The sequence below is a fragment of the Maylandia zebra genome, linkage group LG3, assembly GCF_041146795.1.
Source record: "Maylandia zebra isolate NMK-2024a linkage group LG3, Mzebra_GT3a, whole genome shotgun sequence".
Taxonomy (NCBI): domain Eukaryota; kingdom Metazoa; phylum Chordata; class Actinopteri; order Cichliformes; family Cichlidae; genus Maylandia; species Maylandia zebra.
In genome coordinates, this window is record NC_135169.1 from 2,807,268 (window position 1) to 2,833,603 (window position 26,336).

Here is a 26,336-nt window from a genome sequence, read left to right on the forward strand (position 1 = left end):
GTCCAAACCAGCTGATGTGTTCATTTGTGTTTTCCAGGTAAAGGAAAGACAGAAAGACCGGTCACAGAATTGTTATTGTTAACATTATGCTCGGCACCGCGCGCTAAAACATTAATCTGGCTTCGTAGTACATATCTCTGTTTTTAGCCACACCTCATTCTCCATTCGACTCTGAGCCAACCACCCAACCCTCGCTCTGAAGTCACTTCCTCAACTGAATCTTTCGAGTTTGAACGAGCGACTGAAAATTAGACCTTAGATCTAATTTCTACTTTATTTAAACCGTACATTTTTATCGAGTGGTTTGAACTTGCTACCGAAAAGAAATACCAACATCATAAGAAATTGACAACAATCCAAACTTCGGATGAGCAGACCTAGAAAACACGGAAATGTCTGTTGTATCGGTGTTACTCTGGTGGACTCAAATTTTCGTCTTCGTGTTTGTCTCTGCAGGTGAGATTTGACTGTTAAAAACTAAATGATATTTTCTTTTTGGCATTAAGACTAATACACACCAGCAGCCTAGTTTACATGTTAATAATAATAATAATCCACTAAGAATTATTTTCATGTTGACTCAGTTTGTGTGTGTGAGGGTTTGAGATTACCATCTGTGACCGTACACACACACACACACACAGTGGGGCAAAAAAGTATTTAGTCAGCCACCGATTGTGCAAGTTCCCCCACCTAAAATGATGACAGAGGTCAGTAATTTGCACCAGAGGTACACTTCAACTGTGAGAGACAGAATGTGAAAAAAAAAAAATCCATGAATTCACATGGTAGGATTTGTAAAGAATTTATTGGTAAATCAGGGTGGAAAATAAGTATTTGGTCAATAACAAAAATACAACTCAATACTTTGTAACATAACCTTTGTTGGCAATAACAGAGGTCAAACATTTACTATAGGTCTTTACCAGGTTTGCACACACAGTAGCTGGTATTTTGGCCCATTCCTCCATGCAGATCTTCTCGAGAGCAGTGATGTTTTGGGGCTGTCGCCGAGCAACACGGACTTTCAACTCCCGCCACAGATTTTCTATGGGGTTGAGGTCTGGAGACTGGCTAGGCCACTCCAGGACTTTCAAATGCTTCTTACGGAGCCACTCCTTTGTTGCCCGGGCGGTGTGTTTTGGATCATTGTCATGTTGGAAGACCCAGCCTCGTTTCATCTTCAAAGTTCTCACTGATGGAAGGAGGTTTTGGCTCAAAATCTCACGATACATGGCCCCATTCATTCTGTCCTTAACACGGATCAGTCGTCCTGTCCCCTTGGCAGAAAAACAGCCCCATAGCATGATGTTTCCACCCCCATGCTTCACAGTAGGTATGGTGTTCTTGGGATGCAACTCAGTATTCTTCTTCCTCCAAACACGACGAGTTGAGTTTATACCAAAAAGTTCTACTTTGGTTTCATCTGACCACATGACATTCTCCCAATCCTCTGCTGTATCATCCATGTGCTCTCTGGCAAACTTCAGACGGGCCTGGACATGCACTGGCTTCAGCAGCGGAACACGTCTGGCACTGCGGGATTTGGTTCCCTGCCGTTGTAGTGTGTTACTGATGGTGACCTTTGTTACTTTGGTCCCAGCTCTCTGCAGGTCATTCACCAGGTCCCCCTGTGTGGTTCTGGGATCTTTGCTCACCGTTCTCATGATCATTTTGACCCCACGAGAAGAGATCTTGCGTGGAGCCCCAGATCGTGGGAGATTATCAGTGGTCTTGTATGTCTTCCATTTTCTGATGATTGCTCCCACAGTTGATTTTTTCACACCAAGCTGCTTGCCTATTGTAGATTCACTCTTCCCAGTCTGGTGCAGGTCTACAATACTTTTCCTGGTGTCCTTCGAAAGCTCTTTGGTCTTGGCCATGGCAGAGTTTGGAGTCTGACTGTTTGAGGCTGTGGACAGGTGTCTTTTATACAGATGATGAGTTCAAACAGGTGCCATTCATACAGGTAACGAGTGGGGGACAGAAAAGCTTCTTACAGAAGACGTTACAGGTCTGTGAGAGCCAGAGATTTTCCATGTTTGAGGTGACCAAATACTTATTTTCCACCCTAATTTACGGATAAATTCTTTACAAATCCTACCATGTGAATTCATGGATTGTTTTTTCACTTTCTGTCTCTCACAGTTGAAGTGTACCTCTGGTGCAAATTACTGACCTCTGTCATCATTTTAAGTGGGGGAACTTGCACAATCGGTGCATATATATATATATATTTGATTGTCCAATCCAGTGACTGTAATCAGGGAAAAGACAAAATACTCAAGATTACCTGTCCAGCCGTGCTGGTGACCTCGTGGATATGATAATGTTAGCAATGAGGTCCTTTAACCTCTCTGCTCTGTGTTGTTTTCTCTTTCAGACCAGAAGATCATCACAGCTGAGTCTGGACAGGACGTCACTCTGACATGTCGAGCTCCAAACAACAACATCACAACTGTGGAGTGGGGCAGAGCTGACATGGTGTCAGAATTTTCTCTTGTTTACCGAGATGGGCGGTTTGTTCCAGAGTACCAGCATCCATCTTTTAAGAACCGGGTGGATCTGCAAGACAGACAGATGAAGGATGGAGACGTGTCTTTGATTCTGAAGGATGTGACGACTCATGACACTGGAACATACGAGTGTCGTGTTTACATAAGAGAAACATTGAAATCCATCCTCAACATCAGCCTGACTGTTTTTCCAGGTGAGTGAGTAGAGTTGAGTGTGTGTGTGATCAGAGGTGAAGCTGCTTCCTGGTTGTTGATGTTTGTTTGTTGTATGGATGAGCTGGTGGATGTCAGAGGTAGACAGATGTTTCTCCAGCTGTTGTCTTTGTGGCTGGTAGTCTAGAGTTGTAGAGCAGCATTGTTTGGTTAGAGCAGAAACAAAGACATTTATGAATCCGTCTCTTCTTCTCTTGCTCTCTAACTCGTCTGTAAACATGTGTGGGGAAACTCAATGTTAAAGCCTACAGCTGGAGGGGGAGGGGAGGGGTGAAGCTGGTGGTTGTGAGTCTGTGAAAGTGAATCCTGCCGGTGCCATAGCTGCTGAAAACGTACTTAGTGCAGACACAAAACGTCCATCAGCTTCAAAGTGTGTCAGAAAAATGTCCACGTGGTGACTGATGGATGAGAGAGGTCCCATTGTTGTTGTTGTGCACAAATCATTGAACAACACAAACACTTAGAGCTGCTTTCAGTGCTGCCTGTTTTGTTACTGCACACATTTCTGATGGTCCTACAGTCCAACGTAGCAAACATCTCCCTGAAGCCTCTTCCTTAGAGACCAAAGGTTGGATCAGAGCGAGCAGCTGAAAGGACACATCTGTGAATGAAAGAAACATCAATAATCAGGTTTAAATCATCACTAAAAATCAATATTGAATTTAATGCTCATCTGTAACAGTATGGATACGTGTAACTGTTTGTCTCCTCTGGCTGATACTCAACTTCACGCACCTCTGCAGACAGGCAGGCTCCCAGCACCTCCCCTCACTAACAGCTGGAGTGGTTAACGTTCACAATACTGAAAACACTTAGAGTACACTATACATGTGGCGTTTTGAGTGTTGATGGAAAAGTTCAAAGGGTCAAAAAGGGGCCTCACTGTGTCTTTCGATCTAGAGAAATCAGATGATAGGGCGCAAAGAGAGGAACTGTGGTACTGCACAAGCAAGTCAGAAGTGGTAGAGAAGTATGTGAGGGTTGTGGGAAGAGTGACAGATGGGTTGAAACCTTGGAGTGAGATTATTTTGGTTATCTGCTCTGAGCTTGTTCTTGTTTCAGATGTACAGGGTGTTAGATGAGGTCAGGCAAGAATCTCTATATACTATGTTGTTTGCAGATGACATTCTGATCTGTAGTGACAGTTGGGAGCAAGTGGAGGAAAATCTGGAGAGGTGGAGGCATGCTCTTGAGAGAAGAGGAATGAAAGTCAGTTGAAGCAAAAGAGAACATGAAGGAGACAGTTGGAAATGTGAACTTGCAAGGAGTAGAGGATAGTGATGGTAGGTGGGCTTAAATACCTGGTGTCCAACACACAGACAATGCACAGCAGAGGTGATGAAGGGAATGCATGCAAGGTGAAGTGGGTGGAGACAAGTACATGGGGAGATTTATGACAGAAAGATAGCTGCAAAACTGAAAGGGAATATTTACATGACCACACTCAGACCTGCAATGACATATGATTTAAGATAGTGGCTCTAATAACATGGCAGGAGGAGCTGAGGATTTTCATTTTGAGTGACCAAAAAACTAAAATGTCAAAGGAAATAAACAAAATATTTAAAGTCAATCATTCTGATCATAATTGTACTTTGACCTTTAACCTCTCTGCTCTGTGTTGTTTCCTCTTTCAGACCCAAAGATCATCACAGCTGAGTCTGGACAGAACGTCACTCTGACATGTCGAGCTCCAAACAACATCACAGGTGTAGAGTGGGGCAGAGCTGACCTGGAGTCAGAATATGTGCTTTTGTATCAGGATGGTCAGTTTAATTCAACACACCAGCATCCATCTTTTAAGAACCGGGTGGATCTGCAGGACAGACAGATGAAGGATGGAGACATGTCTTTGATTCTGAAGGATGTCACAGCTGCTGATAGTGGAATATACAAGTGTCATTTTTTCATAGAAGGAGCACACTCATGGATGCTCAGCAGCAGCATCAATTTGAGAGTTGTTCCTCCAGGTGAGTGAGTAGAGTTGAGTGTGTGTGATCAGAGGTGAAGCTGCTTCCTGGTTGTTGATGTTTGTTTGTTGTATGGATGAGCTGGTGGATGTCAGAGGTAGACAGATGTTTCTCCAGCTGTTGTCTTTGTGGCTGGTAGTCTAGAGTTGTAGAGCAGCATTGTTTGGTTAGAGCAGAAACAAAGACATTTATGAATCAGTCTCTTCTTCTCTTGCTCTCTAACTTGACAGCTTTAAACTCAGGGTTCTTTGTGATTGACTGAAAATACCATCAGAGTCACTAGGTGACTTGAAAAAAATCTGATATTCAGATAAAAATCAATAATAAAAAATTAACATCGTATTATGACAAATTCAACAAATAATTGGGAAAAATGACTTCTTCGCATTCACTGTTGTTCGCTGTTGCAGGATTAAGAAAAAAATCCTGTGGTCTCAAAAATGTTATCAGGTTTGATTTTTGGTATTGTGAAACCTGAACTTCAGACATTACTAACAAACTAACAAAGTTTATTTAAACTAAGATTAAACTTAGCAGAACCGGATGATCCTTTCAATGTTTGCTGTAACTGTGTTGCTCTGTTCGACTTTGCTCTTTGTCTCTGCAGGTGAGATTTAGCTGTTAGAAACTAATTGATGTTTCTCTCTGAGATAAGAAGTTTACTTAAGTTAGTTTCATGTTTCTCTGTACATAAAATCTCAGTGTATATCTGTTTGAGAAGGCAACAGAAGGTTGGGTGGAGTCTGGGCTGACTTATGAGGTTTTGCAGACTCATGACCATCAACCTTGTCTGATATTTTGGTCGTCATGGTGACACTGCATGATCAAGTGAATAAGGGCCTGTTCACACAGGCCTAGAGATCTCTCTGTTATCTTCTGCCAACCACCAGTTGTGAGGGGATAATGTCTATTCCTTAACTGGTTAGAATAAACCTCCTTGTGACTGATTTGGTTTCTATCATATTCAATTCAATTCAATTTTATTTATATAGCGCCAAATCACAGCAACAGTCGCCTCAAGGCGCTTTATATTGTAAGGTAGACTCTACAATAATACATATAGAGAAAAACCCAACAATTATATGGCCCCCTATGAGCAAGCACTTTGGCGACAGTGGGAAGGAAAAACTCCCTTTTAACAGGAAGAAACCTCCGGCAGAACCAGGCTCAGGGAGGGGCGGGGCCATCTGCTGCGACCGGTTGGGGTGAGAGAAGGAAGACAGGATAAAAGACATGCTGTGGAAGAGAGACAGAGGTTAATAACAGATATGATTTAATGCAGAGAGGTCTATTAACACATAGTGAGTGAGAAAGGTGACTGGAAAAGAAAAACTCAATGCATCATGGGAATCCCTGGCAGCCTACATCTATTGCAGCATAACTAAGGGAGGATTCAGGGTCACCTGGTCCAGCCCTAACTAGCAAAAAGGAAAGTTTTAAGCCTAATCTTGAAAGTAGAGATAGTGTCTGTCTCCCGAATCCAAACTGGAAGCTGGTTCCACAGAAGAGAGGCCTGAAAACTGAAGGCTCTCCCTCCCATTCTACTTTTAAATACTCTAGGAACAACAAGTAGGCCTGCAGAGCGAGAGCGAAGCGCTCTAATAGGGTGATATGGTACTACAAGGTCATTAAGATAAGATGGGGCCTAATTATTTAAGACCTTGTATGTGAGGAGCAGGATTTTGAATTCAATTCTGGATTTAACAGGAAGCCAATGAAGGGAAGCTAAAACAGGAGAAATATGCTCTCTCTTTCTAGTCCCTGTCAGGACTCTTGCTGCAGCATTTTGGATTAGCTGAAGGCTTTTCAGCGAGTTTTTAGGACATCCTGATAATAATGAATTACAGTAGTCCAGCTTGGAAGTAATAAATGCATGAAATAGTTTTTCAGCGTCACTCTGAGACAGGATATTTCTAATTTTAGAGATGTTGTGCAAATGGAAGAACGCAGTCTTACATATTTGTTTAATATGTGCGTTGAAGGACATGTCCTGCTCAAAAATGACTCCAAGGTTCTTCACAGCGTTACTGGAGGCCAAGGTAATGCCATCCAGAGCACTCTAAGAAATAAAATGTTGCATTTACTCCACCCAGTTACGTCAACCGGTTCCACATAACTGGGTTAGTGAAATATAAAATGTATGATACACTTAATTTGAACAATAAATTTTAAGTACATCGGTCAAGCTTTGGCTAATTAAATGCAAATCACAGGAATGGTGTTGTATTAACTGAATATCAAAATGTTGATCTAACTAACATGTTGATTTAAATTGACAACACTAAATAAAATCTACTCAACCAAAACAAGCCTACTTACTTACTTACTAAACTTACTCTATAAAATAAAATGTTGCAATTACTCCACCCAGTTCACCCAATTGTGACAAGATTTTGGTTATTTTCCACCTTTCCAAAACAAAGTCAAAAATATTAACAGATGAGTGATCAGTGATGAGTAATTAAGCAACGTTTGACAACTCACATTAGTGACATTCAGTGATGTTAATGATTGGTAAGGCACTGACTGTTCTGAGTCAGATCAACAAATATATGAACACAAAACTAGAAGAATTTACACCAGTGTCCTGTTATATCGTTAGCTTCATAGCATAAGTGCCTAAGTCATTGACTTAGTCCAATGACTTAGGCACTTATGCTATGAAGCTAACGATATTGGAGATAGCAAGGAGCTGAGTATATTATTGAGGACCCGGCCTTCGCGGTCTACGTGGGCCGGGTCCTCAGAAGGTCGGGTAGGCCGGAAGTAAACGTCTGTGAAATTGGACGGTCTAGCCTTCAGATTTGTGTAGTTTAATAAACTCAGCTGTCTGCTCCTTGCTATCTCCAATATAACAGGACACTGGAGTAAATTCTCGACCATCTCACACTTCTGTCTAATCAGTTTTCTGTTTGACATTTATTCAGCTGTGTGAAAACCACCCTGGGGATTAATAACATTTTGTTTTATTTTATCTAATCTAATCTAATAACTTTAATCTCAGCCAAACCGATTTACTCACAAACAAAACACTGATAAAAGCCAAACAATAACATTTTTAGGTTATCTAAGTGACTTACATATTACGTTTAACCTGAGTAGTGAAAGACCGCAGTGATCTGAAAATGATGTGCTGGGAGTTTGCTATTATCGGTGGCTCTACTGCCCCTTGAGCTCCCGGCAGGCTATCGAGCTGGTGGATAACAGACGTCTCCAAAAATGTCGGAGAACTTTTGCAAATATGTGATATCTTGATAAACCGAGCAGTTATTTGAAGTTTAAACTCACCTGAAAATATGTTAAACGTTTATTTTGTGACCCAGAAAGATTAATAAGAGTAATATTAAAACTAAGTAGTGGCCGCCATTGTTGAAAACTGGTATTGGCTGGGCCGCACCATGAATTCTGGGATATGGTGGGCCACGAAGGATAAACCTGAGCCATCCTTCAAATTTGGAGAAAAGGAGAACACATTTGTCGGCTGCATTCGGAGAAGACTACGAATTTGGACAGCCATTGTCGCATCGCTGTGACGTAATCGGCCTACAAATGGAGCGGCGAAATGTCTAACATTAACAAAGATCATGGCTACCACGTAGTGGCTCTTCCACAGGTGTGCGATGAAGAAGATATTGAATGGATGGAGCAGCAGCACGACCTATCACAAGACAGACTGCAAGCTGATCGTCTCCACACACCGGTTAAAAGTACAAATCCTAAAGAAATGAAGGCTAACGAATCGCAGATGGAAAACGAAGTCTCAAACACATTTCTCCTCAACACTATCCAAAAACTGTTATGAAAATTCGACACCCAAAGTGAACATTTAAAGAGTTATTAGTTCCAGTTGCGAGAAAACACAGACTGTGTAAGAAAAGTAAAGGAGTCGGTGGATGCTGATACGGAAGCTGTTAAAACTGTGGTGGAAGATGTGAAACGTATTAAAATGCAGATGGCCACGCTGAAAAAAGAGAATGAGGCTCTTCGTGAAATGTGTCTGGAACATGCAAGATATAAACGGAGATGGTCTTTGCTGCTTACTGGCATTCCCGAAAAGGAGGGGGAGAACACGAGAAGAAATAATCAGAATTCTGACCAAGTTAATTCCTGCGAATGCCGAGCATTTTTACATCACCATGGATCGTGCATCGGCTGGGTCAGAAGGGATGAGTTGGCGACAAACCCAGGCTGACTGTCTAGTTTGCCATGAGAACTTTTCGAGACGTAGTGTGGAAGATGTCCAAGGATGCGAAATTCTGCAAGGAGATGAAGATTCTGTTTAGAGATGACTTTTGTAAGGAATACAGCAAAGCCTGCAAACGTCTGTGGTCAAGGGTGGAGGAAGCAAGAAGCAGAGGGCTCAAGGCTTTCCTGAAGGACGGATATGCTGTCATTGATGGTCGTCAAATCAAAGAATGAAAGAACTTTGTAATGACCTAGAGAAGAAGGTATAACTGTTCAACTAAATTTAAGCCAGTAACTTGCTCATGTAACAGGGTCATAAATCACATTGTTATAAAATGTGTTCTAAACCCCCAAACTGTTCCTTTTATACCTGACTTTTAGGACCTCCAAGCCTGTAGTTATGTTCATTATCAGTTAGAGCCCCTCCTCATTCTTTTCTTCTTCTTCTTTGGTGCAATCCTATAAACACAGTGTACCCCTTTTGCCTCTCCCCTTTTCTACAATTGCCCTGTGGGAGAGGTGGGTGTAATTTCTTTCCAACACTTTAAAACACACATATAATGCATATTTAGCCACCTGGATGTTTCTGATTGCGATTTTAGTTCAATTATTGTCATTATTAAGCCTGTTTTTGTTAGATGTTATAAGTGTGTAGTATGTGTGTATCATAAATGTGTTTTAGGCACCATAAATGCTAGCATGAATATATACTCCTTGCTAGCTTGGAAGTTGTGGTGGGTTGAGCTAACCCTCTTTCCCACTGTTTGTATTTGGTCTAGGAGCTGGAGTGGGCAAATTATTTATTTGGAGGTCTTTCTTTCTTTTACCTTTTTTATCAGACACAATGCAGAATCACACCGGTTACACTCAATGGTCCTTAAATTTGTTTAATAGTCTAATAGTTAATAGGAGGTAAAACGTTCCATTGCCCTACTCTAGTTATTAAAGCATTCCCAAATTCAATGGTTCTTTCTTTAATTGTTACATAAAAAATATATAATATTTTCTTTAAATGTTCGAGGTTTAAGAAGTAACATAAAGCGTAAAGCGTTTTTTCTTTTTTGCAAGGAACAGCCTAACACTAATTGTTTTTTATTTCAAGAGACACACAGTAGTAAAGATGATCATATGTTTTGGAGAAAGCAGTGGGGTAGCGGTGACATTTTTTTTTTATCTCATGGTACCTCTCATTCAGCAGGAGTGGCTATTTTTCTACATCATTTTCACGGAAGAGTTATTGATCATAAAGGTGATAGAGAAGGTCCATTGGTTAATGGTCAACATAGAGTTGGATGATACTAAATACATTTTAGTAAATGTCTATGGATTCAACAATAGAGCTAAAAACCGGAAATTAATTTCTGATTTGAACATAATGATAGAAGAATGGAAGATCATTTATTCAATTGAAAAGGTCGTTGTTGTAGGTGACTTTAATATGGTACCAGATGAAAAACAGGATAGATTTCCAACTAAGTATAACTCTCATCATTTTAACCAAGTAATAATGGATTTCTCCTACACCCTCAACCTAATTGATATTTGGCACAAGTTAAACCCAGAAATACTGCATTATACCTGGAGTAATTCTGAGCGCTCTCAATGCTCAAGACTAGATTATTGCGTAATAACTGGTAGTCTTTTCCCCCTATTATCCAACTGTAAGATTCTTAATTCCCCTGTTACTAACCATTGTGCCATAATACTTTCAATAGAATAGAATAGCCTTTATCGTCATTGTACAGAGTACAACGAAATTGGAGTGCCACTCCCTTGGTGCAAGATTCAGTAATAAATATAAGAATAGAATAGAATAGAATTCAACTTTATTGTCATTGCACATGCACAGGTACAGGGCAACGAAATGCAGTTTGCAGTTTACATATAAATGTAAAATATAAAAAGTACAAAAAACAATCGTAAGAACTCAAACAATAGTAAGTACGATATATACAGGATAGCAGCATTAATATAATGACAGTATGAATAGCAGCATAATATAATGGCAGTGACGGTATGGTATAGCTAAGCAGGTTCAATTGTTTTTGTGCTTATTTACTACGGTGATAGCTCTGGGAAAGAAGCTATCCCTGAATCTGTTTGTCCTGGTTTTATGTGACCTGTACCGTCGGCCTGACGGTAATAGTTCAAACAGTTGGTTGCTGGGGTGAGAGTGGTCCTTGATGATATTGCCAGCTCTGCTGAGGAACCGAGAGTATGCAATGACCTCCAGGCTGGGCAGAGAGCAGCCAGTGATCTTCTGGGCTGTGTTGATGACCCTCTGCAGTACTTTCCTGTCTGCAGCTGAGCACCCTGCATACCATGTTGTTATGCCGTACGTTAGAATGCTCTCTATGGTGGCTCTGTAAAATGTCACCAGCAGCCTCTCCTCCAGGTTGTTCCTCCTGAGCACTCTCAGAAAGTGGAGACGCTGCTGGGCCTTTTTTTTTTTTACCACCGCCGTGGTATTTGCAGTCCAGGAGAGATCATCAGAGATCTGCACGCCCAGAAACCTCATGAACCTCTTTGTGGAGACCCGGTGCTGTGTGTGATGGTGCTGGACCGGTGGGGGCCGAGTCTGACAGACTGTGGTCTATTTGTCAGGAAGTCCTTGATCCAGAGACAGATGGGGGTGGAGAGTCCCAGGTGAGACAGTTTCTGGACCAGGATCCCAGGATGATATGATTGAATGCTGAGCTAAAGTCCAGGAAGAGCATTCTCACATAGCTTCCTCGGTGCTCCAGGTGACTCAGCGCAGTGTGGAGCGCTATGGTGATAGCGTCCTCGGTGGATCGATTTGTCCTGTAGGCAAATTGGTGGGGGTCCAGAGTGGGAGGCAGACCGGCCCTGTTGTGCTGACAGACCAGTCTCTCAAAGCACTTCATCACTACAGGCATAAGTGCAACAGGCCTGTAGTCATTTGGGCTGGCCACAGCTGTCTTCTTGGCAATGGGGATGATGGTGGAGGTTTTGAGGCAGGGCGGGACGGTGTTTGATGACAAGGAAAGTTTGAAGATTTTAGTGAAGATTCCGGTCAGTTCGTCAGCACGTCAGCACATGCTCTGAGAACCAACAATCTTCCCGGATAATAGATCATCAGAACCGAAGAATTCTCACTGGCAGTTTAACTGTAACCTCTTAAAAAGCTCATCTTTTCTTGTATGAAAATTTAATCCTTAACAGGAGAGGTAAAAGCAATGAAGGATTTTTCTTCTACTAGTCAATGGGAATGGTTGAAGTTTAACGTCAGAAAAATTGCCATTGAAGAAGGAAAATCAATGGCTAATATAAGGAGACAGAAAAAGGCTCATCTCAAAAATAAGTACATTGTGTAATTTATCACATCTGATGGAGGAAAATTCTATAGAACTAAACCAGCTGCAGTACAAACTAAATGAGCTTTATATAGACAAAGCAAAAGGTGCCTCCATTCACTCAAGGGCTGAATGGATTGAGAAGGAAGACCCTTTTTTAATTCTTGATTTCTTTAAAGCTTTTGATACCTTGGAGCATAATTTTTTATTTAAAGCTCTGGAGGCTGGGGGTTTTGGTCCCAGATTTGTTAGTGCAGTGAAAATGAGATCTTGTTAGATCTAACAAGTAGTATTAGACTCAATCAAGGTTTTTCAGACAGACCTTGATAACATGTCAAAAAAAACAAAAAAACATTTACCTTTTTACCTACCCACTCACACCTAAAAGGAAAGAAACAAAATTCAGAATTATATCTGACATTTATCCAGCTGGAGAATTCCTGTCTAAAAGGTTTAATTTTGAGTCTGACTCTGACTTTGTGTTTTCTGTTCTTCCAATCCAGAAACATTAAAGCATCTATTTTTCAATTGTCAGTATGTTAATGCTTTCAGGTTTGAAATACACTGTTGGGTTTCACTCAGAACCTCCAATGTACCTTCCTTCACATCTAAGGATGTTCTTTACTTTATGGACAATCTAGATTCTGAAATCTCAGATTTTATTAGGGTGGCTGTGGCTCAGGTGGTAGAGCAGATCAGCTACTGCTTGGAAGATTAGTGGTTCAATTCCTGGCTCCCCCAGTCTGCATGCCAAATATCCTTGAGCAAGATACTAACCCCCAAAAGCCTTCTGATGGGTTCATCGGAGTGTGAAAGTTTATTAGTTGCACTTGAGTTTAGAAGTGCTTGTATGAGTGGGTGTGAATGGGTGAATGAGGCATGTTGTATACAGCACTTTGAGTACTCTGGGAGAGTAGAAAAGCGCTGTACAAGAATCAGTCCATTTATCAATTTTGTAATGGTGCTGTGTAAGTATTTCATTCATTCATGTAAGTGGAAAAATACCTCTCCTCTGTTCACCATCTTCTTGAATTTTGTCAATTTTTTAAGTCACTTAAGCTTATTTCAAATATGAATAAAAAGTCTGGTAGTAGTAACTCAGGCGCAGAGCACTTAGACGTCTCCAAAAACAGTTTATTTACAGCACCAGTGCACGATATATACAGTGAAGGGAAATCCAAACTCCAGGGAATCACGGGGAAGCTCTCTCACACTCGCTCATGTCTTCTTGCCCAAACTCACACACGTTCACACAGCAGGGAGGTCACAGGTCCGGGGAGGAAAGTCTGTAGCAGAAGAAAGGGAAGTCACTCACCAATCACAAATCACAGGTTCACAGGAGCTGGGAGAATCACTGACGTCTGTAGTACAATCCCCCTTGCCGTAGCATTTATGTTGTACCTTGTCAATCTCTAGCTGTGAGAGCAGTCCCTTCTTTCGAATGTTGGAACACTGAGCTACTAGTTGTTTCGCCGTCATTGTGGATGTTGGGTATCGAAGAATCCATAGGTCCCTCATCCTATTCGTGTAACCCCTTCCGCCAGGGTTACTTGCGTAGTAGCATTCCAACAACGCCCTGTTTTCGTCTCTTGCCCACCGATGCCTTCTTGTTCAAGTAGCCCACTTCTTGTCACCAGTCTCAAGTCTTTTGCAGACTCCAAGAGGTTTTCTTCCAAGATTGCGCTGTATTTGGCTCCATCCATCTTCCCATCAACTCTGACCAGCTTCCCTGTACCTGCTGAAGAGAAGCACCCCCAGAGCATGATGCTGCCACCACCATATTTGACAGTGGGTATGGTGTGTTCAGAGTGATGTGCAGGGTTAGTTTTCCGCCACTGATAGCGTTTTGCACTTTGGCCAAAAAGTTCCATTTTGGTCTCATCTGACCAGAGCAGCTTCTTCCACATGTTTGCTGTGTCCCCCACATGGCTTGTGGCAAACTGCAAACAGGACTTCTTCTGGTTTTCTTTTAACAATAGCTTTCTTCTTGCCATTCTTCCATACAGGCCAACTTTGTGCAGTGCACGACTAATAGTTGTCCTATGGACAGATTCCCCCACCTGAGCTGTAGATCTCTGCAGCTCGTCCAGAGTCACCATGGGCCTCTTGGCTGCATTTCTGATCAGTGCTCTCCTTGTTCGGCCTGTGAGTTTAGGTGGACGGCCTTGTCTTGGTAGGTTTACAGTTGTGCCATACTCCTTCCATTTCTGAATGATCGCTTGAACAGTGCTCCGTGGGATGTTCAAGGCTTGGGAAATCTTTTTGTAATCTAAGTCTTCTTTAAATTTCTTTAACTTTATCCCTGACCTGTCTGGTGTGTTCTTTGGAACTCATGGTGTTGTTGCTCCCAATATTCTCTTAGACAACCTCTGAGACCGTCACAGAGCAGCTGTATTTGTGCTGACATTAGATTACACACAGGTGCACTGTATTTAATCATTAGCACCCATCAGGCAACGTCTATGGGCAACTGACTGCACTCAGACCAAAGGGGGCTGAATAATTACGCACACCCCACTTTGCAGGTATTTATTTGTAAAAAATGTTTGGAATCATGTATGATTTTCATTCCACTTTTGACGTGTACACCACTTTGTGTTGGTCTTTCACGTGGAATTCCAATGAAATTGATTCATGTTTGTGGCTGTAATGTGACAAAGGGTGGAAAAGAGGGAAACACAGAAACAGTTAAGGGAAATGAGACACACAGAGAGAGCGGGAGAAGGACCCAACTAAGACGCACAGAGGGTGAGGGAGCGATATGTACAGAAACATGAACACAGATGACAAGACAGGTTGCCAAAGGAGACACAAAGACAAAGACACAAAAGGGACCTAACTAAAAAGAGAACATGAACCAGAAATGACCAATTTGGGCGACCGTGGCTGAGGGGGTTGGGAAGCGTATCTGTAACCGGAAGGTCGCCGGTTCGATCCCCGGGCTCTCTGTCCTGGTCGTTGTGTCCTTGGGCAAGACACTCTACCCTACCACCTACTGGTGTTGGCCAGAGGGCCGATGGCGCGATATGGCAGCCTCGCTTCTGTCAGTCTGCCCCAGGGCAGCTGTGACTACAACTGTAGCTGCCTCCACCAGTGTGTGAATGTGAGCGTGAATGAATAGTGGCATTGTAAAGCACTTTGGGTGCCTAGAAAAGTGCTATATAAATCCAATCCATTATTATTATTATTATTATTATTAATAACTCAGTGACAGGGAAACAACTAAACTCAATACAAAATTAAAGGAAACTAAATCATTCAACACAAACAAATCCCCAAAACACAAAAAAACTGAACACACTCGGTCTAATTACCCAGAACAATTAAATACTTAAATCCAAAATGACTAAAAACTTAAATGTCAAGGGAAATAAACTAAATATTTAAAGTAAAATAATTATAGTCATAGTTACACTTTGATTCATTTAACCTCTCAGCTCTATGTTTTTTCCTCTTTCAGGTGAGGAAGTCATCATAGCTGAATTTGGACAGAAGAACGTCACTCTGACATGTCGAGCTCCAAACAACAACATCACAAGTGTAGAGTGGGGCAGAGCTGACCTGGAGTCAGAATATGTGCTTTTGTATCAGGATGGTCAGTTTGATTCAAACAACCAGCATCCATCTTTTAAGAACCGGGTGGATCTGCAGGACAGACAGATGAAGGATGGAGACGTGTCTTTGATTCTGAGGGATGTGACGACTGCTGATGATGGAATATATGAGTGCTGTGTCTTGATAGGTGGAACACAGTCATGCAAGCACAACATCGACCTGATTGTCATTCCAGGTGAGTGAGTAGAGTTGAGTGTGTGTGTGATCAGAGGTGAAGCTGCTTCCTGGTTGTTGATGTTTGTTTGTTGTATGGATGAGCTGGTGGATGTCAGAGGTAGACAGATGTTTCCAGCTGTTGTCTTTGTGGCTGGTGGTCTAGAGTTGTAGAGCAGCATTGTTTGGTTAGAGCAGAAACAAAGACATTTATGAATCCGTCTCTTCTTCTCTTGCTCTCTAACTCGTCTGTAAACATGTGTGGGGAAACTCAATGTTAAAGCCTACAGCTGGAGGGGGAGGGGAGGGGTGAAGCTGGTGGTTGTGAGTCTGTGAAAGTGAATCCTGCCGGTGCCATAGCTGGTGAAAACGTACTTAGTACTTAGTTGGGCCTCGGGGCCTTGGGTCCTGGTTTGTGTGTTGCCGGGGTTGTGGGCGGGTGGGTGCATGGGGGCCCATCCCTGGCGCAGGGTGCCGCCGGTGTGTCGAGCCGCCTGTGGGGCTCTTCAACCGGTGGGGGAGATTGTCACACCTTGCAGAAGCTTTCCTCCCCTCAGGAACTCTCTGCACGAGGGGGAGATACAGGAGAGGTGGAGGAAGATCTCAGCCTGGGCGTCTATTGTCTCATGTAGTCTGGAAGACGAGTGGATGGTGGGGTGGGTGCAGTTTTCTCTGTGGTGGGGTTGGGTGGACTGTCCCGGGCTCTGTGGGGCCGGGGGGCGCTGCTGCGCTGGGCCCCGGTCTGGATGGGCCTGGGCCCCCTTTTCCCTGGCGGGTCGCGGAGTAAGGGAGTGCGTACTGGGGTCAGCGGGGGAGCTGGCCCCAGGGAGGGGTCACCTGCCCCTCCCTTCCTTCCCTCCCCATCTCCAGCTGCCTCCCTCCTCCCGCTCCACCACAACCACCCACACATGCAGGGCCTTGGAGTAGGGGTATGTCACCAGGGTGCAGAGGAGGCTACCCCCCCCGTCCCCTTCTGGCTGCCTCTGCCTCAATTTTATCCCACAACTTAGACATTCACATTACTCACACCCTCATTACACATACATATAGGATCTTGGGGGTGGGCACGATACACGGAATCCAAATTACCATCAGGGTGTACACCTCACCCCTGGCATCGTTGCCCACCTCTCAATTTTAAATACACGTAGACATTGAGGGCTAACAGGAGGGACTATGCGCTTACCTGCTGCTCTCTGGCAGGTACCTCCATGCCCTCCTGGGTTTTAATTGCACCTTAGAACACACATGCATCAACACTACTATGAGCGGGTGGAGGGAGGTTTGGAGTCTTCTCTCACCCCCGTTCTCTGCGGCCTGCTGGAGCGGGGGGGCTAGGAGGAGTTGGCCGTCCGGCTGCGGTCTGGGGTGTGGGGCCTCCCTGCTGCTGCGGAGTCGGGGCGGTCTGCCTCTCCCCACCGCAGGGAAAAGGGTAACACCACCTGGGTCTGGGTGCGGTTCCCCCCTCCAGAGGCAAGGGTACCTAGACCCGGTTTGTAGAGTACGCTTGGGGAGTGTGATTGTGTGTACAGCGTCTCTTTATGTCTGTCTCCACGTCGGTTGAGTGTGAAGTGCACATGAGAGCATGAGGGTGGGAATGGATGTTTGTGTCTGTGTGTGCCTGTATGTCTGTGTCTATATGTCAGGTTGGGTATCAGACGCCACCTCTCTGGGGACATCTCGGGCCTTCCAAGGTTTGGAGGCCTATCTCCACCCACCACCACTTCCCCTGCCGGTGGTGGACTCCTTCAGGTGTCGGTGCGTTAGTGGTTCTTTGTATCTGGGGGTGGGTGTCCGGGTACACACCGGCTCACTCCTTGGCGGCCGCTTATTGGGGCTCGCTCGGGCCATTTCGGAGGTGGGGTGCCCCCGGCCTCTCGGCCTGGGGCTTGGTCACTCAGGCACAGCTGGCTGCCGGCGGAGCTCACGGGCGCGTCACTGCAACTCCCCCTGGCTTCTGCTCCGCGGCTGCTGAATGAGCCCTCATCTGGGACTCTCCTTAGCTCTTACTGGGACAGTGGCGCAGCTGCCCCTCTGTTGGTCTTCCTTGGTCTCTTGTGTTCTGGGGGCCTCTGGATGTCTGGATTTTTGATCTCCTCCATACCTGCTTGATACCATAAAGGACAGGGCTGTGGCTCCCCACACTCCCTAGCAGATCATTACATGGAGAAACCTTTGGAATGCAAGCATGCTGATCCACACAGGTATGCACACAGGTGTACACATGGGTATTCACAGACGCGGACTACAGCTTTCTTGGCTGCTGCCTCAAAGCACACTGTGCGCTGTCTATCTTGCGTGTTGCACAATATCGTTTATTATTTAGTAACTATTGATATCTATGGCTAGCTAATTTATTGTGATGGTGCTTTTTTTTCTATTATTATGTTGCTCTTTGTTGTTTGCTGTCTCCTCTGTTTTTTTTTTCTCCATACAGGTGACCCAGGAGTTTTTTTTTTTTTTTTTCTCTCTTCCCCCCCTTCTCACCGTCTCTTCTCCCCTTTGGTTTTCTTTCTTTCTCTCCCCCTCTTTCTTTCATTCTTTCCCCCTGTCCTATCCCACAGTTATGCCTGTCCCGTTTGCAACTGAAAATAAAATAAATTCATAATTACAATAAAGGTCAACCAAATGGACCAATATGGCAAGGCCATGATGATCCACTTGGTAAAATAAATCCGCTTGGCATCTTTCTTGGCCTCAAGACAACAATTCTGATGGCTATAGATCCAAACGGGACACAAAAAAAAAAAAAGAAAACGTACTTGGTGCAGACACAAAACGTCCATCAGCTTCGAAGTGTGTCAGAAAAATGTCCACATGGTGACTGATGGATGAGAGAGGTCCCATTGTTGTTGTTGTGCACAAATCATTGAACAACACAAACACTTAGAGCTGCTTTCAGTGCTGCCTGTTTTGTTACTGCACACATTTCTGATGGTACAACGTAGCAAACATCATTCACGCACCTCTGCAGACAGGCAGGCTCCCAGCACCTCCCCTCACTAACAGCTGGAGTGGTTAACGTTCACAATACTGAAAACACTTAGAGTACACTATACATGTGGTGTTTTGAGTGTTGATGGAAAAGTTCAAAGGGTCAAAAAGGGGCCTCACTGTGTCTTTCGATCTAGAGAAATCAGATGATAGGGCGCCAAGAGAGGAACTGTGGTACTGCACAAGCAAGTCAGAAGTGGTAGAGAAGTATGTGAGGGTTGTGGGAAGAGTGACAGATGGGTTGAAACCTTGGAGTGAGATTATTTTGGTTATCTGCTCTGAGCTTGTTCTTGTTTCAGATGTACAGGGTGTTAGATGAGGTCAGGCAAGAATCTCTATATACTATGTTGTTTGCAGATGACATTCTGATCTGTAGTGACAGTTGGGAGCAAGTGGAGGAAAATCTGGAGAGGTGGAGGCATGCTCTTGAGAGAAGAGGAATGAAAGTCAGTTGAAGCAAAAGAGAACATGAAGGAGACAGTTGGAAATGTGAACTTGCAAGGAGTAGAGGATAGTGATGGTAGGTGGGCTTAAATACCTGGTGTCCAACACACAGACAATGCACAGCAGAGGTGATGAAGGGAATGCATGCAAGGTGAAGTGGGTGGAGACAAGTACATGGGGAGATTTATGACAGCTAACAGCTGGAGTAGTTAATGTTCACAACCCTGAAAACTCTTATGGAGGGATATTTAAGGTCAGTGAATGTCCCATTTCAACAACAGTGAACAGCTATCATAAATTGTAACCTGCTCGCACACATATTAATTCTTGCTATTCAACTATTGGCAATACAACAGCTAGAAAATGGTAGTTTTAAAAAAGATAAATAATTTTTGTAGCGCTGAATGTGTGATGGATGAGATGCTGAACTGTAAAAATTGTGTTTCTTAACAAACTAAGATTAAACTTAGCAGAACCGGATGATCCTTTCAATGTTTGCTGTAACTGTGTTGCTCTGTTCGACTTTGCTCTTTGTCTCTGCAGGTGAGATTTAGCTGTTAGAAACTAATTGATGTTTCTCTCTGAGATAAGAAGTTTACTTAAGTTAGTTTCATGTTTCTCTGTACATAAAATCTCAGTGTATATCTGTTTGAGAAGGCAACAAAAGGTTGGGTGGAGTCTGGGCTGACTTATGAGGTTTTGCAGACTCATGACCATCAACCTTGTCTGATATTTTGGTCGTCATGGTGACACTGCATGATCAAGTGAATAAGGGCCTGTTCACACAGGCCTAGAGATCTCTCTGTTATCTTCTGCCAACCACCAGTTGTAAGGGGATAATATGTATTCCTTAACTGGTTAGAATAAACCTACTAGTGACTGATTTGGTTTCTATCGTATTGTTGCGATTATAGCACCTTCTTTGCAAACATCACCCAGAGAAAGCCAGCAACCTCCAGGAACCACTCCCACTCATTTGAGGAATACACATTTTTCCCTTGCAGCAAATGATTATATCACATCCAGTATGACAGACAACTATCACATGACATCAGAAGAGAAACTTCATAACATTTGTCCCTGTAATCCAGGGGCCCGTTCTTCGTACCTCGCTAAGTAAGTTAGCTGGATTAGATTGTTGACGATTTCGCGTGATCTTGGATCGTTCGGTTCCCCGAAGCTCATCCGGGACTTGCTGTCATAGCAACAGAGCCGTAACCGTAAACCTGCTCGGGAGCAGTTTTACTTTATGTAAACAGGATTAGATCGCGGCCACGCAGGTATGTCCGCTTCATGTATACGAAAGCAACAGCGATATTCCACCACTGTTTCACCATAAATAAATATTATCAATGTAACTAAAGATAATGCAGCACTTGATCCTTTAATTGATGTCACACAGATACATACAGGTCATTTCCTAAAAAAGGGAAATGTACTATTAACATTCTATTACATGTATGTGATTATTACAGACGTAATTCATATTTTAGAGTAGTAATTGTAAATTACTTCGTGTAATCAAGATGAGAGACCACGGCTATAAAAGCGAAGGTGGATTTGGGAAGCCTGTCGCAGCCATGTCCTGTCCGTATACACGAGCCACCCATTGAGGAAGGTGCAAGATTGATAAGGAGAGTCCTCAGAATTCAGCGTATATTGCGGGACAGACAGGATCCTTTAGCTCAGCGCGACAGTGTGCTCATAGAGAGATATCGATATTCCCGTGAGGGTATCATTCACTTAACCAACTTGTTGACGAGGGGGTGCAGGACCACCACCTGTGTTTTTTTTGCTCTGCCCTTTTCTTGGTTGCTGTTATGAACAAACTAACAGATTATTCCAGGGTCTCTTTGCAAGAGACGAAAAGCAATATAAGTGATAAATATTACCATTCTGTAGAATACTCCTGTATTTCACTTTTACTTGTTCCCATGTTCTTGTGGGTCCTGTTGTGGCTCTAATGTGAAAGGGGATATAATATGACAATATAATATAATGTAATATAATATTGGATAATATAGTGTAATATAATAAATCTACCCTACCACCTACTGGTGTTGGCCAGAGGGGCCGATGGCGCGATATGGCAGCCTGGCTACAACCGTAGCTGCCTCCACCAGTGTGTGAATGTGAGAGTGACTGAATAGTGGCATTGTAAAGCGCTTTGGGTGCCTTGGAAAGCGCTATATAAATCCACTCCATTATTATTGTTATTATTAAATTACTTACGAGTTTGATTAGTCAGCAACTTTCTGCCAGCCCTCTCTCCTTGCTTTTGCAGCCTTTGCAGTGTTCCCTTGCGTTTTAATTGAACTCTGAAACTCCTGAAATCCCTCACTCAAGAGTTCTTGCTCTGCTGCCGAAAAATACCGAGCGCGCTCCTTCGACACTTTTCGCCGACCAATCAGAGGGTTGCCGATCAATGTTTCTACTATAGATGCGTAGCCCCTTTTACGACACCCAGTGATGTCACATTACTTCATCCAGCTGTACTAATCATCAACAGCAGGTGTGTTCGGAGAACCGGATTAGCGAGCTCACGGTTAGCGCGATGATTTGGTCTTGGATGTGTCATTTGATCTTGGATGTAGTAAGCGACGTACGAGGAACGGGCCCCAGGTCTGAGACAAAGACCTTTGATTCACTGTAACCCTCAGTGGTTCGCTGTTGACCTTGTGGATGTTGACAAGTTATCATTAATTAAATGCAGAATGACAAAAAACTTTAATGTTAGTGGAAATAAACAAAATATTTAAAGTAAATCATTATTATCATAAGTGTACTTTGACTTCTAACCTCTCTGCTCTGTGTTGTTTCCTCTTTCAGATGAGAAACTCATCACAGCTGAGTCTGGACAGGATGTCAATCTGACATGTCGAGCTCCAAACAACAACACAGCTGTAAAATGGAGCAGAGCTGACCTGGATTTAGAATATGTGCTTTTGTATCAGGATGGTCAGTTTGAAACAGACAACCAGCATCCATCTTTTAAGAACCGGGTGGATCTGCAGGACAGACAGATGAAGGATGGAGACGTGTCTTTGATTCTGAAGGATCTGACGATTCATGACACTGAAATATATGAGTGTCTCGTGTTCATGGGAGGAACACAGTCATGGGAACTCAGCATCATCAGCCTAATTGTCATTCCAGGTGAGTGAGTAGAGTTGAGTGTGTGTGTGATCAGAGGTGAAGCTGCTTCCTGGTTGTTGATGTGTGTTTGTTGTATGGATGAGCTGGTGGATGTCAGAGGTAGACAGATGTTTCCAGCTGTTGTCTTTGTGGCTGGTAGTCTAGAGTTGTAGAGCAGCATTGTTTGGTTAGAGCAGAAACAAAGACATTTATGAATCCGTCTCTTCTTCTCTTGCTCTCTAACTCGTCTGTAAACATGTGTGGGGAAACTCAATGTTAAAGCCTACAGCTGGAGGGGGAGGGGAGGGGTGAAGCTGCTGGTTGTGAGTCTGTGAAAGTGAATCCTGCCGGTGCCATAGCTGCTGAAAACGTACTTAGTGCAGACACAAAACGTCCATCAGCTTCAAAGTGTGTCAGAAAAATGTCCACATGGTGACTGATGGATGAGAGGTCCCATTTTTGTTGTTGTGCACAAATCATTGAACAACACAAACACTTAGAGCTGCTTTCAGTGCTGCCTGTTTTGTTACTGCACACATTTCTGATGGTCCTACAGTCCAACGTAGCAAACATCTCCCTGAAGCCTCTTCTTAGAGACCAAAGGTTGGATCAGAGCGAGCAGCTGAAAGGACACATCTATGAATGCAGTCAGACACTTTCTCACAACCTCACACTTCATCTCATCACATTTACACTCAGCTTTAGACTCAAGATCCGTCTTATTCACTAAAACTACAGACTCACACATTAACACTAAACTGAATGCTGGGTCAGATGAACACACAGAAGACAAAAGTCACATGTGCTGCTCTGCTTTAGAAACCAAACATTGCCTCCTTTATATGTTGATATTTATAAAATAATTGTTTTCTTAATTTTGTATGTGTGTGAAGGTGACATGAGTCAGCAAAAACTGTTATAGCTCTGTCTAGCACAGACCTATTGCTGGAACAGCTGAGACGGTCCTACTGCAAAAGCATCTGTGCTGTCAGTGACTCTGAACTACAGTTTATTCATCTTCAGGCTGTTCATGAGATTTACTGACACAAAGTCAAACTGTGTTACAAACATACATGAATTTCTGAGCTCTGATCTCAGAGTCATCGAGTGTTTTTGTGTTGGAGCTTCAGGTTGAGCAAATTCTCATTAACATATGGCATCTTAAACAGGCATACATGTGAACAAAGAGTACCTTGTGAACGCCTCCTTAAAAAGCCAGTGCCAGGAGTCCACGGACCACCTAAACAAAGGGCTCTTATACTTAAACAGATACAGAGTATTATATTATATATCATATTATATATCAGAAAGAGAAGGTACGGCCTCTCTCGTGACCTTAGGACATGTGTGTGCATGCCAGAACCTACTGGAACGCACACAGAGTCTTTGCAGACTACTAAGGATCAGATATCCTATCATTATACAATCGATTATATACCTCTAAGCATGATTATATGTTTCTAAGCATAAATGACAAACTGTAATCTCTATCTTTTCATTGGAGCTTTTGCATCTGATGAAAGTCAAAGCCAACCAGAAAATCATTCGGAGATGATTAATCATAGAGTTGATTTCATTTGAAAGTTGAGATTATTTATTTCCTCAACATATTTTTATTTAGCATGTGGCTAAAACTCTAGATGATGCACTGGTGACCTGGTGTTTACTAACAGGTTTTATCATATTTAGAATCTTTTAAACATACTATAATTACCAGTTAACTCCCCAACGTCTTTAACAACCCATGTGGGGTCAGGGGTCACTTTTGCTTCATCCAGGTGATTTGTGGTTCAACCAGCAGAAAGAACGACTGGGGATCTGTGAGAGCTCATCATATACACACAAGTGCATCAAACAGTACACATGGAGACGAGTGTTGAAACATTAACTGTCTGACTGACTGCTGGAGTCCAGCATCCACCCACACTCAGGTGGCCTCCATCAGTTTTCTTTAGCACAGATGTGTCCTGCTCGCTCTGGAGTCAGTGTTATCATCCTCATCTGTGACTCAGGCTCCACCTGAGCTCATTTTTTATTAACTAATTTACTTATATTATGTCCTGATAGCTTTAACCTTAGAATTTAAATTATGTGTAGCTGAGCAGACTCAGTTCCCTGCATGTTTAAGGTGTTGCTGTTACAGAGAGAGGACGGCTGCTGTGAGTCTGTCATATTTCGATAAGGCCAAACTAAGATGGCAGTTTGTCAGAATACAGGCAGTGTTTATTGTAACATATATATCTCTACTGTAGCTGTGTTGCTGTCCTCTTGCTTTAATGTTCTTGAGACCAGCTGAGCATTGTTACTGATCTGTAAGCAGTTTCCAAATTCCTGAGTCACTGCCTGGATTGTTCTGCAAACTTTGGAGGAGACTGAGCTCAGTGTAAATTTGAACCTCTCATGCTGAAATCATCAGTATCCCTGACACATCTGGACCAGCTGTGATAAACTGTTATTCTCTTCCACCATCATCTGATTTTTGATTTTAAATTAATTCATTCAAAATGAATAGTTGAGAAATTACACGTTGTACTATTATCTTGTACTCCACAGTTTGTCTGTGTAACAGCTGTATTAGAAAATTACAGAAATTCATTCGATAATTATCTTCATTTAATGATCACACTGAGCTCACTGAGGTGTTGAAAAAGTCATCTTTCAGCTGTAACTTTGAAAGCAGTCTGTCAGTATGCACTGTTTGAAGTGCTTCATATATAAAGGTTGTAAATGTTGTACACAGTATAGTGTGTTTGGTGTGACAGAGCTGTTATCACTGAATCACAGGTTCAGATGTTTCAGCCTCATAATAAACAAACACGTTTTCAGAGACTCGAGGATTTGACCTTCCAAAAGTCTCAGACATGTTTTAATGAGCTCTCACAGTCTGCAGCCAAACAGGTCAAATTATAAAGAACAGCTGGATCAACCCAACATGACCTCTGACCCAGAAGGAGCTGTTAGACCTGCTCATTAGTATATTTTTATTTTCATATATTTTTTTTATGTGGAAAACAAAATTACTGCAGTTTTGGTCAGATCCTGTTTTTAAATGAAAAAGCAGGAAAAATCCACTAGTATGAACATTTTCTCACTTTATACATGTTATCAAATTATTTCTTTATCCTCATCTCCTGAACTAGAAGAGGAAATGGATTTTGTTCTGTTCCTCACTCATCACCTACATGACAGCTGACACCTGTTTCTCACCTGCAGGTCAGTCGGGAGGAGACACAGAGGATGGAGGGAATAGAGGACATCGTGAATGGTTGATTGGTCTGATAGTTTTTCTGGGAATTGTTGTTGTTGTTGTTATTGTTCTGATCTACAGAAAAATACAACAATGGAAAATAAAACGTCGCAAACAGTTTGGAAGGTCTGAAGGGCTTTTAAAGCTGGACTCTAAGTCTTCACCTGCTGTTCCAAGAAGTCAGAGCTACCCAACACGGAGAAAAAAAGATGATCAAGGACAGAAAGAGACTGATGATGCTGATCTTCAGTCTCCATAGCTGAACTGTGACTCAGACAATATAAGAACATAAGTGAACTCTCTGTCTCTCTGAGTCTGATGTTATTTCTCTGATGATCATCATGTTCAGACTCAGACCAACAGTGTGTGTCTGTGCTGTCAGTGACTCTGAACTACAGTTTATTCATCTTTAGGCTGTTCATGAGATTTACTGACACAAAGTCAAACTGACATGAATTTCTGAGATCAGGGACCTATTTCAGGAAGCCGGTTTAGAAAACTCAGAGTGAAAAATGATACTCAGGGTTGAGTAACCCCGAACTGTCCAACT

General features: G+C 42.9%; 1 protein-coding gene across 1 annotated transcript; it reads left to right on the forward strand.

The window, feature by feature from the left end:
• Window positions 1-184: 184 nt before the first annotated feature.
• On the forward strand, window positions 185-22,815 carry LOC143416922 (butyrophilin-like protein 2). The gene is made up of 5 exons (XM_076882596.1): window positions 185-456; window positions 2,384-2,710; window positions 4,367-4,699; window positions 15,659-15,988; window positions 22,234-22,815. Exons 1-5 carry the CDS (start codon window positions 393-395, stop codon window positions 22,566-22,568), a joined length of 1,389 nt encoding a protein of 462 aa, XP_076738711.1. The 5' UTR covers window positions 185-392; the 3' UTR covers window positions 22,569-22,815.
• Window positions 22,816-26,336: the final 3,521 nt, after the last annotated feature.